The 17,314-nt window shown below is 42.5% G+C and overlaps 1 protein-coding gene across 4 annotated transcripts in view; it reads left to right on the top strand.

Moving 5' to 3' along the window:
• mcm10 (minichromosome maintenance 10 replication initiation factor) overlaps positions 1–17,314 on the top strand; it is a 79,158-nt gene that overhangs the window by 45,623 nt on the left and 16,221 nt on the right. For 2 of the 4 annotated variants that reach the window (XM_059987274.1, XM_059987273.1), the window contains exons 14-16: positions 725–953; positions 2,621–2,756; positions 14,807–14,919. In XM_059987274.1, coding sequence (XP_059843257.1) covers positions 725–953; positions 2,621–2,756; positions 14,807–14,919 — 478 coding nt within the window. Of the gene's footprint in view, positions 1–724; positions 954–2,620; positions 2,757–5,208; positions 6,682–14,806; positions 14,920–17,314 lie in introns of those variants that run through there. The other 2 variants (XM_059987275.1, XM_059987276.1) reach the window with 2 other exon arrangements.

Genomic DNA, 17,314 nt, shown 5'->3' with positions numbered 1-17,314 from the left:
CGTCCTCTGTAAGGAGTTTGTATGTCCTTCCCATGGAATGCGTGGTGTTCCTCTGCGTACTCCAGCTTCCTCCCATATTTGAAAGACGTACTGGTTAGTGAGTAGGTTAATTGGTCATTATAAATTGTCCCATATTTAAGCTAGGGCTAAATCAGTGGGTTGTTGACAGCATGGCTTGAACCGGAATAGCCTATTCCATGCTTATATAGGCATCCATTAGTCTCATGAGACCATGGATTTGCGCCTTGGAAGGTTTTTCCAGGGCACAGGCCTGGGCAGGGTTGTATGGGAGACCGGCAGTTGCCCAAGCTGCAAGCCTTCCCCTCTCCACGCCACCGAGGTTGTCCAAGGGAAGGGCACTAGGACCCATGCAGCTTGGCACCGGTGTCATCGCAGAGCAATGTGCCTTGCTCAAGGACACAAACACGCTGCCTCAGCTGAGGCTCGAACCAGTGACCTTCAGGTTATTAGTCTGATGCCTTGTCCGCTAGGACACGCGCCAACACATTCCATGCTTATTTCTAAATAAATAAAGTTTGGGTAGGTATTTGGATGGGATCAATATAGAGGACTATGGTCTGGGTGCAGGAAAATAGGACAAGATAATAAACCAGACCAGTATGGACTAAATAGGCTGAAGGGCCTGTTTTGGTGTTGTAGTTCTCTATGATTCTATGATTAGCATTGATTCATTAACTAATGCTCGCTGTCCAACCTTCTGCAGCTTTTTGCAGAGTAAAGTTGTACACAGCGGCCACACGTTAGGAGCAGGAGGACTCTCAAATCAAACATCACCCAAGGTTGGAGCAGAATTTCGCAAAGAACAAAAATTGGTTGCCACACCACAGACACCTAAACTGGGAGGAGGCCTTTCCCAAGGAGAAGATATTCTCTTTTTTGATACATCTCCACCATCAACCTCAAAGCTGAACCATTATGCGGATACAAAGAAGGTAAATTTCATCAATCTTTGCAGTTAGGTATGTTTCATTCCCACTATTAGCATTCCTTATACCAAAATTTTTGAGAAAAAATGCTGGTTGGTAACTTGAGAGAAAAATTTACATTTGTTTCAAATAGTTGACTACTAAAATTTTTCATCATTGGAGTTCAAGGAATTGATTATAAAATATTCACATTATAACCATATCCAGTAAATAAAAGTTGTAGAAGTATAATTTGAGAAAAAACTTGCCGTTGAAGATCTGAATAGTTTTTGGAAGACTTGCTTTAGGATGCTCAATGCATTTGCTTTTCTAATTTCCTCCTTGGCTCTCGTTGTAGGGATATGTCAACGTGTTTGACTTGAATGACTTAAATTTTAATTAGACCAAAGTTTCTGAATTTTGGAGGTTTCCAGGTTGAGGTAGCTGTTAAAGCTCTATAGAGTTGGGAGGCTGCTTTTGGAGTACTGTGTACATTAGTCATCTTGTTATAGAGAAGATGTGGGTAAGCTAGAAAGAGTTCAGAAAAGATTTATGAGGACGTTGTCACAACTAGAGGACCTGAGTATAGGGAAAGGTAAGCCAGGCTAGATATTTATTCCTGGGAACACAGCAGAATGAAGCGCAACCTTAGAGAAATGTTAACAATTATGAGAGTCATGGATGAGGTGGATTATAACAGTCTTTTCCCCAGCGTAGGAGAGACCAAACTAAGGGGCATAGGTTTTGGGGAAGACAAGAATTATGAGGGACAGCCTTTCCTGCAAGGTGGTGAATATATAGAATGAGCTGCCAGAAGAAGTTGAGGCAGGTATAATAGTGTGGCGACCCACTTCCTAGTGCACTTGAACCAGCTCACAAATAGCCAGTGCGCCGGCATAAAGGCCAGTCCCAAAAGGGCGCCGTCTGCTTCACCAGCAAAGGGAAAAGCCCACGCGGGACTGTGAATACGTGCCCCCTACAGCATCCGCGCCCAGGGCGGGCGGGATCAGGAAGGCTTTAAAGCGAGGCCGCGAAGTTCGAATAAAATCTTTTTGTAACTGCAGTTTACCAACTCCGTGTCGTTATTTCAGCGCTGCGTGTGGCACACCGCTACAATAGTATCATTTAAGAAGCACGCGAATACATATATGGAGGGTGGGACTTAGAGATATAGGGGCCAAATGCAGGAGATTGGAACTGAGTGGATGGGCACTATGGTTTGCAGAGACTGGTTAAGGGTCCAGAGGAGGTTCATGAGAATTATTCCAGGATTGAAAGGGTTAGCAACAGGCGCTTTTGATGGCTCTGGAATGGTAGTCACCAGGGTTTAGAAGAATTGGGGGGCAAGGTCCCATTGAAACATATCAAATATTGATAAGCCTAGATAGAGTGGATGTGAAGAGGATGTTTCCTATAGTGTGGTAGGACTACAGCCTCAGAATAGAGGGACGTCCCTTCAGCATAAGGCTGAGGAGGGATTTCTTTAGCCAGAGGGTGGTGAATCTGTGGGATTTATTGACACAGACGACTGTGGAGGCCAAGTCACTGGGTGTATTTAAAGCGGAGGTTGATAGGTTCTTGATTAATCAAGGCATCAGAGATTATGGGGAGAATGTAAGGGAAAATAAATCAGCCACAAAGCATTGGCAGAGTAGACTCAATAAACTGAATGCAGCTTCTTATAATTTTTCCAGATGGCTGCCATTATGAAGCTCCGTAAAAAAGGTGCAGTTCTTGCAAAGGAGGACCCCAACAGCGTAAAGCAGAAACTGCCAGACGCGAGTGAGAAGTTGTTGGAGCGTATCGAGAAAAACCATTCTTCCCCAGATGGTAAGTTGCTTCTGAGGAATAGGCAGCATGTGTCATACATTATCCTGCAGGAAACTAGGCTTTTACTCTTTTTCAAATCATTGCCAATGTGAAAATGAAAAATAAAATGAGATCCTGAAGATGCTGGAAATCCGGATGAAGGGTCACCCTTTCCACAGATGCTACCTGACCTGCTGAGCTCCTTCAGCAATTTGTATGTGCCACTCAGAAGACAAAACATTTTCATTTTATAGAAAGGCAAAGTACTGCAGATGCTGGACATCTGAGATAAATGTATAAAATACTTGAAATTGCTTGTTAGGTCTGTTCAAAGTTTTACCAAAATTTTCAGTTTTTATTTCTTCATTTTAATTCCATTGTATTTTTTCAGTATTTATGATCTAACTTTCTAACTTTACTCCTCTTCCTTAGGTATTTTTTAAGTCATGAACTCATTTGAATGGAAACTTTCATGAAGTTGTCAGGTGATCAGATTGTTGATTTAACTGGCTTGGAAGAGTTTTCTGAGTCTAACTGAATAATCTCTGTTGTGTAAATGTAGCCTGGTTAACTTCTAATGTTACACGTCTCCTGTAATAAATAGGAGAATATAGTGAGCTTTATATTCTTGACTACAGTTATACATTCTTAAAGAAGTTTTTCTTTTCCCTTCCTTCTTGTTACTTTATTTGAGTTGTTATTCTTGTTAGCAGGAGCCAGTGAATAATTAGTCATGGTGAATGAGGCTAGAAAGTTTTTTAATCCTGGCTGTTCTCAAATGCTGTTGAGAGTGCAAGAATTTAACTGGGTCCAACAAGTTATGGTTATGAAGAGGAGAAGAAGGATCAAATTTATTTGCCATATACATTGACATGTGTCAGGTTGTGCATTAGTGTGACTAACATTCAACAATTGTAAAGAATAAAGAAATGTAAAATAATGGAGAAGTAATGGAAGGAGCACTTGAAGATTCTAACTTACAAAGTTGGTCTGTGAGCTGGGATTAAACTGAATAGCCCACTTTTCGCTAGCATTGGCATAAAGGGCTGATAGACTGGCTTTGTTGTGAATAAGAAAGGGTAGACAGTCTGAATCTTTTCTTCTTCTTAAGCCCATTGCCCCTTTCTGGGGCATAGGCTGCTGACAGCAACTCGCCGGAGTCCTCTGTCCTGAGCCAAAGTTTGATTCCTGTGGCTTCTAATTCCATCACACAACTTCTTGGTGAAAATCCTTCCTCTTCCAGGGTGAGGTCTTTGGAGCTTCTGTTGGTGTTTTTGTAGCTCTGGTTTTTCTAGCCCCATGCCCAACCAACCTTTCGCACCTGGTCTTGGACCATCCATGGTGGAGTTCAGTCTTTTCCCCAGGCAAGAAATGTCAAACACCAGAGGACATGCTTCTAAGGGGGTTGGGGGACTATATGCAGGTGTATGGGTGGGAGGGAGAGTGGGGCTTTTTTTGCTCTTGTTTGTTGTGCTCTGTGGTGTGGGCGTGCTATGATGGTGACAGAATGTGTGGTGACACTTGTAGGTGGCCCCAGCACGCCCTCGAGTGTGTTGGTTGTTAACACAAATGACACATTTCACTGCAGATTTAGAAACACAGAAAACCTACAGCACAATACAGGCCTTTCAGCCCACAAAGTTGTGCTGAACATGTCCCTACCTTAGAAATTACCTAAGGTTACCCATAGCCCTCTATTTTTCTATTGCCGGCAGTCCATTCCATGCACTCACCACTCTCTGTGTAAAAAAAACTTACCCCTGGCATCTCCTCTGTACCTGCTCCCAAGCACCATAAAACTGTGCCCTCTTGTGGCAGCCATTTCAGCCCTGGGAAAAAGCCTCTGACTATCCACACGATAAATGCCTCTCATCATCTTATACACCTCTATCAGGTCACCTCTCATCCTCTGTCACTCCAAGGAGAAAAGGCTGAGTTCACTCAACCTGTCTTCATAAGACATGCTCCCCAATCCAGGCAACATCCTTGTAAATCTCCTCTGCACCCTTTCTATGGCTTCCACATCCTTCCTGTAGTGAGGAGACCAGAACTGAGCACAGTACTCTAAGTGGGGTCTGACCAGGGTCCTATGTAGCTGCAACATTACCTCTTGGCTCCTAAATTCAATTCCACGATTGATGAAGGCCAATAAATCATACAGTTTCTTAACCACAGAGTCAACCTGCGCAGCTGCTTTGAGCATCCTATGGATTTGGACCCCAAGATCCCTCTCATCCTCCACACTGCCAAGAGTCTTACCATTAATACTATATTCTGCCATCATATTTGACCTACCAAAATGAACCACCTCACACTTATCTGGGTTGAACTCCATCTGTCACTTCTCAGCCCAGTTTTGCATCCTATCAAAGTCCCACTGTAACCTCTGACAGCCCTTCACACTCTCAACAACACCTCCAACCTTTGTGCCATCAGCAAGCTTACTAACTCATCCCTCCATTTCCTCATCCAGGTCATTTATAAAAGTCACAAAGAGGAAGGGTCCTAGAACAGGTCCCTGAGGCACACTACCGGTCACCGACCTCCATGCAGAACTGCTATTGTCAAGAGGGAGATACAGGAGCATCAGGACTAGGACTGCCAGACTGGATAGCAGCCTCTTCCCTCAGGCTGTGAGACTAATCAATACCCAGCCACCACCACCATGCTCCATTTGTACTGTCCTCTGTTCAGTGATTGCAAATGAGTAGCGGATCAGAGAAAGTGGATAGTAGTTGTCCTGAAATCTGTTGCATGATGATCAGCGTCTAAAAGCGTATACTGGAACCAGTGGTGTGGCAGTTGGAAACATTTCTGTGTATTTTAGCAAGCTGAGCAAAAAGCAAACACCATCACACTAAAGTAAACGGCATTGCCACTGAGTGGAAAAACTGACTTGGGACCAAAAGTGCCATCACAACTCCCACCAGTTCGAGTGGTCTTCCCAGGGCAACCTTGCAATTGTTGTCTCATCAGATTGCTTTTCCCAGCTATTATTGTTTGCTGTAACTTACCTTAAACCCTGTCTCACAGAGCCTTCCAAATCGTATTAATCAAAACAGAACATTTCCATCAGTCATAGAACTTAGAAATTGGCACAAATGCTCACCACTGAGATTTCAGAGTCTTATTATCTCTGACTGAGCCCATAGCAGAAATCATGAACAAAGATCGTAATCAAAATTCTGCAAGTGCATCATTATAATCTTCTGCATTACTGTGCAGTATTGAAAATCTCTTGTACTTTCTCTGTGATGCTGCCCATTACAAATATGTCCTTGCTGTTGTATGAGATGGGTGGTTTTTGCTCAAAGACTGAGAAAGATTCTGTAAGCCAGGTAATCTTATTCTGTCTGGTTTAATCTCTATGAGTCAAACTCTTTGACCCACTATGGTCAGGAGGGAGGTACAGGAGCATCAGGACTAGAACTGCCAGACTGGATAACAGCCTCTTCCCTCAGGCTGTGAGACTAATCAATACCCAGCCACCACCAAGCTGTCATCACTAGACCATTGAACTGTTTACTAATGCTGTATACTGCATGCACTTTCAATTATATTTTATTAACATATTTGTGCCAATATTTTATGTCCTGTGTTTTGTGGGTGAACCGTAGTCCAGAGAAATGTTGTTTCATTTGATTGTATATATGTACAGTTAAATGGCAGTAAACCTGAATTTGAACTTTAAGGCATATAGAAGCAAATTTATATTCCTTTACAGCATGCTTTTGGTATGAAAATGTTGTGTATGTGGAAAATATATTTAAAATAGGTAAACATTGAAACATAAAGAAAAGTGATATGTGTAAAGGGAAATACAAATTTGTTTTCTCCTCTTTAGGGATAGAGAGAAGTAAAAATAAATTAGTCTCCTGGTTATTTTTGGCCTTGCCTGGACCACATAAGTTCTGTGGGAAGCCATATTGGCTCACCACATGTGTAATACTGCTAACCACAAGTACAGAGCTACATTAACAGCACTATGCTCTTACTGAATGAAAACCACTGAAGTAAATATTACTTAAAGCTTCTCTGTAAACTAGAGAGTCATCATGTGTTCCCATTTCTCATCATCTTATCTTTAGATCAATATGTTTGTAATATCCCATTGTCTATATCGTCACAACGGTCAGCTATCTGCATGGCTACAGGCCTGTGCTGATCAGAATCGGCTACTTCAGTACGCTCTCTGGCCCGATTTGGCCCATGACTGACCTTTCCAATCTGGTCTGGCAATTAAATCAGTCAAGCATCAACTTGTTCCTCGCTTTCAGGCCTGGGCTATGTCACCTCGACTCTACCTTGCCTCGGTTCTACCATTTCAAATCGCCTCCAAGTCCACCCCGGCAGCCAAAGAGGCTCATTCCCTGTTCTCAGGCTAGGGCCCTGCTGCCTTGATTTGACCCGTGCACGCCACACCACAACCATCCTGTATCTTCTAAACTTCAGTTCACACTGTAAAATTGCCAAGTTGTAGAGGCTGTTCAAAAGCTCAACACTGAAAGGGAAGTTACAGTCTATTGTTTGCAGTGAGTGTTTTCCAGAAAAAGTGTGATTAATAAGTAATTAGTAGTTTTGTTTGCTGCCAGCACGTTCCTGCTGTGCTTCACCAGTGTCACCTGAAACCCGAAGCAAAAAATGAAGTAGTGTTCACAGACCATTAAGAAATCTGACGATGGAGGGGAAGAAAGTGTTCCTAAAACATTGAGTGTATGCCTTCAGGTTCCTGTACCTCCTCACTGATGGTAGTAATGAGAAGAGGGCATGAATGATGAGAATTCTTAATGATGGATGGCGCCTTCATGAGGTGCTGACTATTCAATAAGACATAGAAGCAGAATTAGGCCATTCAGCCCAGCAAGTCTGCTGCACCATTCCATCATGGCTGATTTATTACCCCTCTCAATCCCGTTCTGCTTTCTTCCTGTGACCTTTGACTAATAAAGAGTCTATTGAGCTTCGCTTTAAATATACTTGATGACTTGGCATCCACAGCCGCCTCTGGCAGTGAATTCCACAGATTCATGTCTTCTGGCTAAAGAAATTTCTCCTCACGTTTGTTCTGAACGAACATCCCTGTAGTCTGAGGCTGTGCCCTCTGGTACTAGACTCACCCACTATAGGAAACATTTTCCTCACATTCAGTCTATGCCGACCTTTCAATATTCGATAGGTTTCAATGAGATTTCCCCCCCCCCCCCCATTCTTCTAAACTTCAGTGAGTACTTGACCAGCGCCATCATCACATGTTAATCCTTTCATTACCAAAATCATTCACATGAACCTCCTCTGGACCTTCTCCCAATGCCAGCACATGTTTTTTTCAGATAATGGGCCCAAACCTGCTCACAATAAACCAAGTGAGGTTTGACCAATGCCTTATAGAACCTCAGCATTACATCTTGCTCTTATATTCTAGTCCTCTCAAAATGAACACATTTGCCTTCCTACCACCAACTCAATCTGCAAGTTAACCTTCAGGGAATCTTGCAGGAAGATTCCCAGCATCCATTTCTCCTATGATCTTTGAATTTTCTCCCCATTTAGAAAATAATCTGTTTTTATTCCTTCTACTAAAGTGCATGACCATGCAGTTCCCTTCACTACAATATATTCTATCTGCCACTTCTTTGTCCATTTTTCCAATCTATCCAAGTCCTGCAGACTCTCTGCTTTCTCAAGACTACCCCTGCTCCCCCCCCCCCAGCTATCTTCATATCATCCACAAAACCATTAATTCTGTCATTCACATATAACGAGAAAATAAGTGGTCCCTTGATGTTGGGGCAGCTTGTATCCTTGATAGAATTGGCAGAGGTGTTCAGAGCTGTTTGAAAATTCCATCAGTGTTAACTACTTTTCATTGCTTTGATAAACAAATGTTTACTAAAGCAATGAAAAGAACAGCTCCCCATCTCTTTTACTTTTACAAAAGAAATCGGTGTAATCCATAGATTGGTGAGGTAGTGATCTTGCTAAAGCTGGAGAGGGTCAAACTTTCCTTCACTTATCCTCATAGAGAGTGATGCTGGATGATCTTAGAAGCCCACAATGAACATTTATAATGTTGATCTAGGCAGAAACATTGTGTTTCTTACTCTATAGATGCTGTTTGACCTGCTGAGTTCCTTCAGCATTTTGTGTGTGTTGCTATTGATGATTTTATTATTGTTGTTGTGGTTGTATCAGGAGAGTTGTAAGTGAAGAGATGAAACATAACTTTGTCGGGAAATTTTTAAAGTTGGAAGTAAAATAACAAGAAGTCAAAGTTGCAGGTGATGCTGCCAGTAAAAGTGGAACGAGTACAAGGAAACCATGCTCGATTTTGAAGTACTTTTACTGAGTGTTTTAGGCTGCAGAAGCTACCAAGAGGGAATGAGAGTGAAGGGAGAGAGAAAGCAAGGGTTAGATCTGTAAATGTGCTGATTGTCAGCAAGGAGGTGATGTTACTTCTGATCCACACAGATTGTAATCTCTCGGTGAGGAAGTCAAGGATCCAGTTGCAGAGGAAGGTATAGAGGTCCAGGTTTTGTAGCTTGATTGAGTAGAAGTGAGGGTATGATTGTGTTGAGCGTTGAGCTGGAATCAATAAACAGCAGCCTGTTGTAGCTGTCCAGGCAATACAAGGCCAAGTGGAGAGCCAGTCAAGTTACATTCACTGTAGATTTATTGTAACTCAAACACCATCTATAAATTTGCCAACAACTAAACTACTGTTGACAGAATTTCAGATGGTGACAAGGAGGTATACTGGTACAAGATAGATCAGCTGGCTGAGTGGTGTCACAGGAACAACTTTTCACTCTATGTCAGTAAGACCAAGTAATTAACTATGGACTTCAAGAAGGGGAACGAGGGAACACACACTAGTCCTCATCAAGGGATCAGTAGTGGAAAGGGTGAGCAGTTTCAAGTTTCTAGATGTCAATATCTCTGAAGATCTATCTGAGACCAACATATTGATGCAATTACAAAGAAATGACAGTGACTATATTTCATTAGGAGTTTGAAGAGACTTGATATGTTACCAAAGATGCTTGCAAATTTCTGCCAATGCACTGTGGAGAGCATTCTAACTGCATCACCATCTGGTGTGAAAGGACCACTGCACAGGATCAGAAAAGGCTGGAAAATTATAAACAACACGCAAAATGCTGGAGGGACTCAAAAGGCCAGGCAGCATCTATGGAAAAGAGTACATTCGACCTTTCATCAGGACTGATATAAAAGATGAGGAGTCAGAGTAAGAAAGTGGGGGAAGGGGAGGATGAACCACAAGGTGATGGGGAGGTGGAATGAAGTAAAGAGCTGGGAAGTTGATTGGTGAAAGCGATATAGGGCTGGAGAAGAGGGAATCTGAAAGGAGAGGACAGAAGACCATGGATGAAAAAAAAAGAGGGAGGAGCATCAGAGGGAGATGATGGACAGGTAAGGAGATAAAGTGAGAAAGGGAAATGGGAATGGGGAGTGGTGAAGGAGAGTGGGGACCATTACTGGAAGGTCAAGATGAGACTACCCAGACAGAATATAAAGTGTTGCTCTCCAATCTGTTTATGGCCTCATTGCAACAGTAGAGGAGACCATGGACTGGCATATTAGATTGGGAATAGGAGGTGGAATTAAAGTAGGTGGCCACTAGGAGATCCCATTTTTTGTGGTGGACGGAGCGAGGGTGATCAGCATAGCAGTCTCCCAATTTGGAGCACCAGATACAGTTGATAATCCCAACAACTCACAAGTATCACCGGTAAGGATTGTTTCGGGCCCTGAATGGCAGTGAGGGAGGAGTTGTAGTGGCAGATGTAGCACTTGTTCTGCTTGCAAGGATAAGGGCTAGGAGAGAGATCAATGGGGAGGGATGACTGGACAAGGGAGTTGTGTAGGGAACATTCCCTGCAGAAAGTTGGGAACTGGAGATGTGGTGGAATCCCACTGGAGATGACGGAAGTTATGGAGAATTATGAACTGGTTGCGGAGGCTGGTGGGGTGGTAGGTGAGGACAAGACGAACCCTATCCATGGTGGGGTGAGAGCAGACGTGTACAAAATGGAAGAGATGTGGTTGAGAGCAACACCAATGGAGGAGGAAGAGAAGCCCCTTTCTTTGAAGAAGGAGGGCATCTCAGTCTGGATTGAAAAGCCTCATCCTGAGAGCAGATGCAGCGGGAATGGAGGAACTGAGAGTAGAGGATGTGTTTTTATAAGTAACAGAGTGCAAAGAAGTATAGTCCAGGTAGCTGTTAGAGCCAGTAGGTTTATAATAGATATTAGTAGATAAGCTGTCTCCAGAGATTGAGAAAGGGGAAAGAAGAGTCGGAAATGGACCAGGTAAATGTGAAGGCAGGGTGGAAGTTGGGGGCAAGGTTGATGAAGTCAATGAGCTCCACATGGGTGCAGGAAGCAACACCAGTGCAGTCGTTGACGTGGTATAGGAAAAGTTGGAGAGTGATTCCATTGTAGGCTTGGAACATAGACTGTTCTATGCAGCTGACAAACAGGCTACTCTTCTTGTTTGAAGGGAGTGGGAGGACTCAAAGGAGAATTTATTAAGAGTGAGGGTGAGTTCTGCCAGACAGAGGAGGGTGGTGGTGGAGGAGAACTGGTTGGATCCGGTGTCCAGAAAGAAATGGAGAGCTTTGAGGCCTTCCTGGTGGGGGATGGAGGTGTATAGGGACTGGACATCCATAGTGAAAATAAAATGATTGGGGCCAGGGAACTTGAAATCATTGAAAACATCAAGAGTGTTGATGTCTCCTGAATGTAGGTAGGAAGGAGCTGAACCGGGGGTGGGGGGGGGGGGAATAAAACTGATATAAGTTCAATAGGTTAGGAACAAGCAGAAACAGTGGGTCTACCTGGACAAGCAAGTTTATGGATCTTGGGAAGGAGGTAGAATTGGGAGGTGTAGGGTGAGGGAACTATGGGGTTGGTGACAATGGATGGACAATCTCCAGAGTTAATAAAGTTAGTGGTGATGTGGGAGACAATGGCCTGGTGCTTCTCAGTGGGGCACAAAATGCTGGAGGGATTCAGCAGGTCAAGCAGCATCTATGGAAAACCGTGCAGTGGACATTTCAGGCCGAGACCCTTTCTATGGAAGAGAGTATGTTTCGGGTTGAGAACCTGAATACAGTTGACATTTTGGGCTGAGACCTTTTCTATGGAAAAGAGTACAGTCGATGTTTCAGGCTGAGTACCTTTCTATGGAAAAGAGTACAGTTGACTTTTTGGACCAAGACTCTTCATCATGGGCACTAATCTCCCCAACATCGAGAATGGCTTCAAAAGGCAGCATCCATCATTAAGGACCCCCATCACTCAGGACATGCACTCTTCTCATTGCTACTATCAAGGAGGAGGTACAGGAGCCTAAAGACACACATCAACATTTCAGGAACAGCTTCTTCCCCTGTCATCAGATTTCTTAATGGACTATGAACCCAAGAGCACTATCTCACTTTTCTCCCTCTGTTTTTTTGCACTACTTATTTAATTTGATTTTTTTAAATAAATTTTTGCAAATTTACAGTTTTTATTATTATATTTTGCTGCCCCTAAACACCAAATTTCACGGCATATGCCAGTGATATTAGACCTGATTCTGATTTGTGTTCTAAATGCATCTGTGGAGAAATGTGTGAACCAGTCATCAGGGAAATGAACATGGGATAGAAGGGCATAGATTTGTTAGGTTGAAAAAAAAAGAGGGAGAGAGTTGAGAGCATTGAGGATACTAAATGGTTTTGGAGGGAATGGTAACGTAAAGAGTAAGCTATGAAAGGAAAGGAAGAACTTGGTACTTAAGAGGTTTTCATCTTAAATCTGGATTTTAGGGTAAAAAAAAATCACGTCAAATTTAACTAGGACAAGTGGCCAAGGCGGAATTGGAGAAAAAGGGAAGACTATAACTAGACATTAATGTTTAATGTGCATAATTTTAAGGTGATTAGAGAGAAGTTTGGGGGGAGTGTAAGGTGGTGGAAAGTGGCCGGTATGTGGAACAGTGGTGGTGGCGGCAGATGCATTAGGGACATTTAAGAAACTCTTGGATAGACAGATGGATGATAGAAAAATGGAGGGTATGTATGAGGGAAGGGTTAGAGTGATACTAAAATAGGTTAAAAGGTTGACATAACATTGTGGGCCAAAGAGCCTGCACTCTGTTGTAATGTTCTATGTTCTATAATGGTGATGTCTTTTTTAACATCAGAGGTCACATTGTAATTTTTGTACATCCCAGATGTGCAGATAGAGGTGATAATGCTGGTTAAAGTATTAGAGCTAGGCATAAGTATTATAAATACACTTAAAATGTCAGGCAACAAATTCATCATCACAACCCTTTGCACATTTCCCCTGCTCTGTTAAATAACTGGCTGTAAAGAATGGCACATGCAATACATTCCTAACTGCACAAATGGGAAATAACACCACAGAGTCATAGAAAGTAGCAAGAAAGCTTTGAAATTCAATAGTACCTTTAACCTCCTTGAGTTTTGACAAGATGACTTACAATCAATTACAGTAAGTGCTTTTGAAGTGGAGTCCCTGTGGTAAAGGAGGATATGTGGCAAACACGTCATGCACAACAGTGTTTAATAATGTTGATCACACTCTTTATCTTTTCTTCAACATAAACTGTAGGATGTTTTGCATTCAAAGTTCTGAGTAAATTTGTTATCACCATGTATTACCTTTAGATTCATTTTCTTGAAAGCCTTCTCAACAGAACAAAGAAATACAATAGAACCAATGAAGTACTACACCTAAAGACTGATAAACAACCAATGTGGAAAAGAAGGAACTATGCAGATAAAAGAATAATTAATATGCATGGATAGGTGGATAGATAAACACACACAAAATGCTGGAGGGACTCAGCAGGCCTGGCAGCATTTATGAACATTAGTGAACACTATGTTTCCGGCTGAGACCCTTCACCAGGTTGATAGATGTTGCTCAGAACCTGAGTTATAGGATCACTGAAAGAGCACTCACGGGCAGAGGCCTCAGTATAACCTCCCATGCACAAGACAGCAGCAACAACAATGCGACACTCATCCAGTACTGACTTGGAGCAGCAGGCTCCAAGCTTCTTGGAGTGGTCTTGAACACATAAACCAGTCAGGCAAGAATCTGACCCACTTGAGCCTTGGCTGACGTTAATTAAAGATTCCAATATTGTTGAGAATATAATTGTGAAAAGAAATTGAACCTCTGGCATATCCATTGACAGTGGTAACTTTAGATTATAAAAGTATGCAAAATGCCAGAGAAATTCAGTAGATCAAGTAGCATCTATCGAGGTGAATAAACAGTCAACCTTATTGGCCAAGAAGCAGGGGTTCCCAACCTTTTTAATGCCAAACACCCCTAGCATTAACCAAGAGGTCCATGGACACCAGGTTGGGAACCCCTGTAATGAAGGGTTTTTGCCCCTCTGTCAATGCAGCCTGACCTGCTGAGTTACTTGAGTGTTTTGTGTGGATCACTCTGGATTTCAAGAATCTGCAGAATCTCTTGTGCTTATATCATATAATTCATTTCAGGCCTTTGGAACTTATATTGAAAAACGTGTTTAAGTTCAAGTTCAAGTTTAATTGTCATTCAATCATACACAGGAATGCAGTTAAGTTAAGCAGCGTGCCTCTAGGGTTGAGGTGCAAAACAGAGTATCAGCAGTCACACACAACACAAGATACACAGAGCATATGTAATTACAAAACCAATAAAACATACAGTCACAAAAATAATATAGCCCAAGCCCCTGAGTGTCATGCCTGTAGATTGATGGATGGTGTTTGGGATGTCGTCCTGGAGCCATGTTTCTGCAAGAACAAGCACACAGCAATCTTCATCACGCATCAGTGCAGCCACAGACGAACGCAATCCAGCTCGTCTTCCACCAAGAGAACACAGGAGGTTTAATGTCTATTAGCTGTACAATGCAAACCTTGATTTACTTTGTTAACAAATAACACTGCCTTATTCTGCTATTTCCCATTTGCTTGCAAAGATTGTTGGCATTCATGTCACCTATCCAATCTTTTAAATTCTGCTTCCACCAAGGAAACGATGAACCAATGTTAAAGAAGCACCGTGACCAGCTGGAGTACCTGGACTCCGAAGAGTTTCGGAAAATACTAAATGCAAAATCAAGACATATTGGCACAGTCCAAGAGGTACAACCAGTCACTCTTTGTCTTGCTTCTCTAACTGCAGCATTGTAAAGAATGGAATGCAGCCAGTTGTGGTTTACCTTCAGTCCATAATTTTCCTGTCAAAGCTGCACTGAATAATCATATAACAGCAATCCATGTTGTACTCAATGGGTATATGGAACTTCATATTTGCTTTTGCTTCGAGGAACTTAAAATCTCGCTCTGAAACACCATCTAACTCGGTTTGTACAGATTATGAAATCTCCATATTTTTCCCTGAATTCTTGGCAATATGCAGACCTCATGTTTGTCAATCATTAATGTGTTCTTTCTCATAAATCACAAGCTTTTGAATCTTCATAAGAAATCAATAATATTAGTTTAAGGAAGGAAAGGAAAATAGACCAATTTTATAAGATTCCTATTATAAGTTGAATAGTTGTAGATATTTTATGTGAAATATCATGAAATGCTTGATTGTAGAGAATGAAGGTGACCTTATTGAAAAAAAGTTAAAGTAGCATAGATAAGGTGAATCTGTTTATAAGGTGGATAAGTCTTTTCCACAGTAGGGAAGACTAAATGGGGAGGCATAGATTTTGTGGAAAGATTTTAAAGGGATTCAAGGGGCAACTTGTTTCATGCAGAAGGTGGTGAGAAGATGGAACAAGCTGCCAGAGGAAGTAATTGAAGCAGGTATAACTGTATCAGATGAGTTCAACACCTTCTGCATGAAACCTGCTGCTTTGAAAGGGAGATCGTAACTACAGCTCCCTGGAGATCCCGGCTGCACCTGGTAACCCTGTGATCTCTGTCTCGGAGGTCGATGTTAGCCTGTTTTTAAGGAGGATGAACCTCAAGGCAGCAGGATGGAGTACCTGGTTAGCCTCTGAAAACTTGTGCTGAACAACTGGCAGGAGTATTCAAAGGCATTTTCATCCTCTTACTGCTACAATCAGAAATTCCCACCTGCTTCAAAAAAAGAAAGAATTATACCAATGCCTAAGAAGAGTAGTGTGAGCTACCTTAATGACTATCGCCCAGTAGCACTCACATCTACAGTGATGAAATGCTTTGAGAGGTTGGTCGTGGCTAGAATGAACTCCTGCCTCAGCAAGGACCTGGACCCACTGCAACTTACCTATTGCCACACTAGGTCTATGGCAGACTCAATCTCAATGGCTCTTCACATGGCCTTAGATCATCAGGACAATACAAACACTAATGCAAGGATGCTATTCGTTGACTATAGCTCTGTGTTTAACACGATCATTCCCACTTTCCCGATCGATAACCTACTGAACCTGTGCCTCTCTACCTCCCTCTGCAGTTGGATCCTTTTCTTCCTAACTAGAAGACCACAATCTGTGTGGAATGGTGACTGCATCTCCTCCTCACTGATGATCAACACTGGTGCACCTTGGGTGTGTGCTTAGCCCACTGTTCTATACCCATGACTGTGTGGCTAGGTATAGCTCAAGCACCACCTATACATTTGCTGATGACACAACCATTGTTGGTAGAATCTCCGATGGAGATGAGCGGGCTTACAGGAGCAAGATGTTGTTAAATACGAGGTCATCCACTCTGGTGAGGCTGCACCTGGAGTACTGTGTTCAGCTCTGGTCTCCTTGCTTGAGAAAGGATATACTGGCTTTGGAGGTTCACCAGGTTGATTCCAGAGATGAGTGGTTTAGACTATGAGGACAGGTTGAGTTGCCTGGGCCTGCCCTCGCTGGAATTCAGAAGAATGAGAGGAAATCTTATAGACACATATAAAATTATGAAAGCGATAAATAAGATAGAGGCAGGAAAGTTGTTTCCACTGCTAGATGAGACTAGAACTAGGGGACATAGCCTCAAGATTCGAGGGAGTAGATTTAGGACAGAGATGAGGAGGAGCTGCTTTTCCCAGAGTGGTGAATCTGTGGAATTCTCTGCCCAATGAAGCAGTGGAGGCTACCTCAATAAATATATTTAAGGCAAGGTTGAATAGATTTTTGCATAGTAGGGGAATTAAGGGTTATGGGAAAAAGGCAGGTAGGTGGAGATGAGTCCACAGCCAGATCAGCCATGATCTTATTGAATGGCAGAGCAGGCTCAACGGGCCAGATGGCCTACTCCTGCTCCTATTTCCTATGTTCTTATGAGATATACCAGCTAGTTGGTGTTGCAGTAACAACCTTGCAGTCAATGTCAGTAAAATGAAAGAGCTCGTTGTGAAGATGAGGAAACCCAAACCAATTCTCAGAGAGGGATCAGGATGTCAAGATCTGTTAGGAGCTAACCTGGTCTCAGCATATCAATGCAACTGTAAGAGCGGCTATATTTCATTAGGAGTTTGAAGAGATTTGACCTAAAACACTCAGAAAACTTCTATATATGTAACATAGAGGGCATTGTGACAGGCTTCATC

Source organism: Hypanus sabinus, chromosome 13 (genome assembly GCF_030144855.1).
Source record: "Hypanus sabinus isolate sHypSab1 chromosome 13, sHypSab1.hap1, whole genome shotgun sequence".
Lineage (NCBI taxonomy): Eukaryota > Metazoa > Chordata > Chondrichthyes > Myliobatiformes > Dasyatidae > Hypanus > Hypanus sabinus.
The sequence above is the reverse complement of the archived record's forward strand: the minus strand, read 5'-3'. Positions and strand labels throughout refer to the sequence as shown.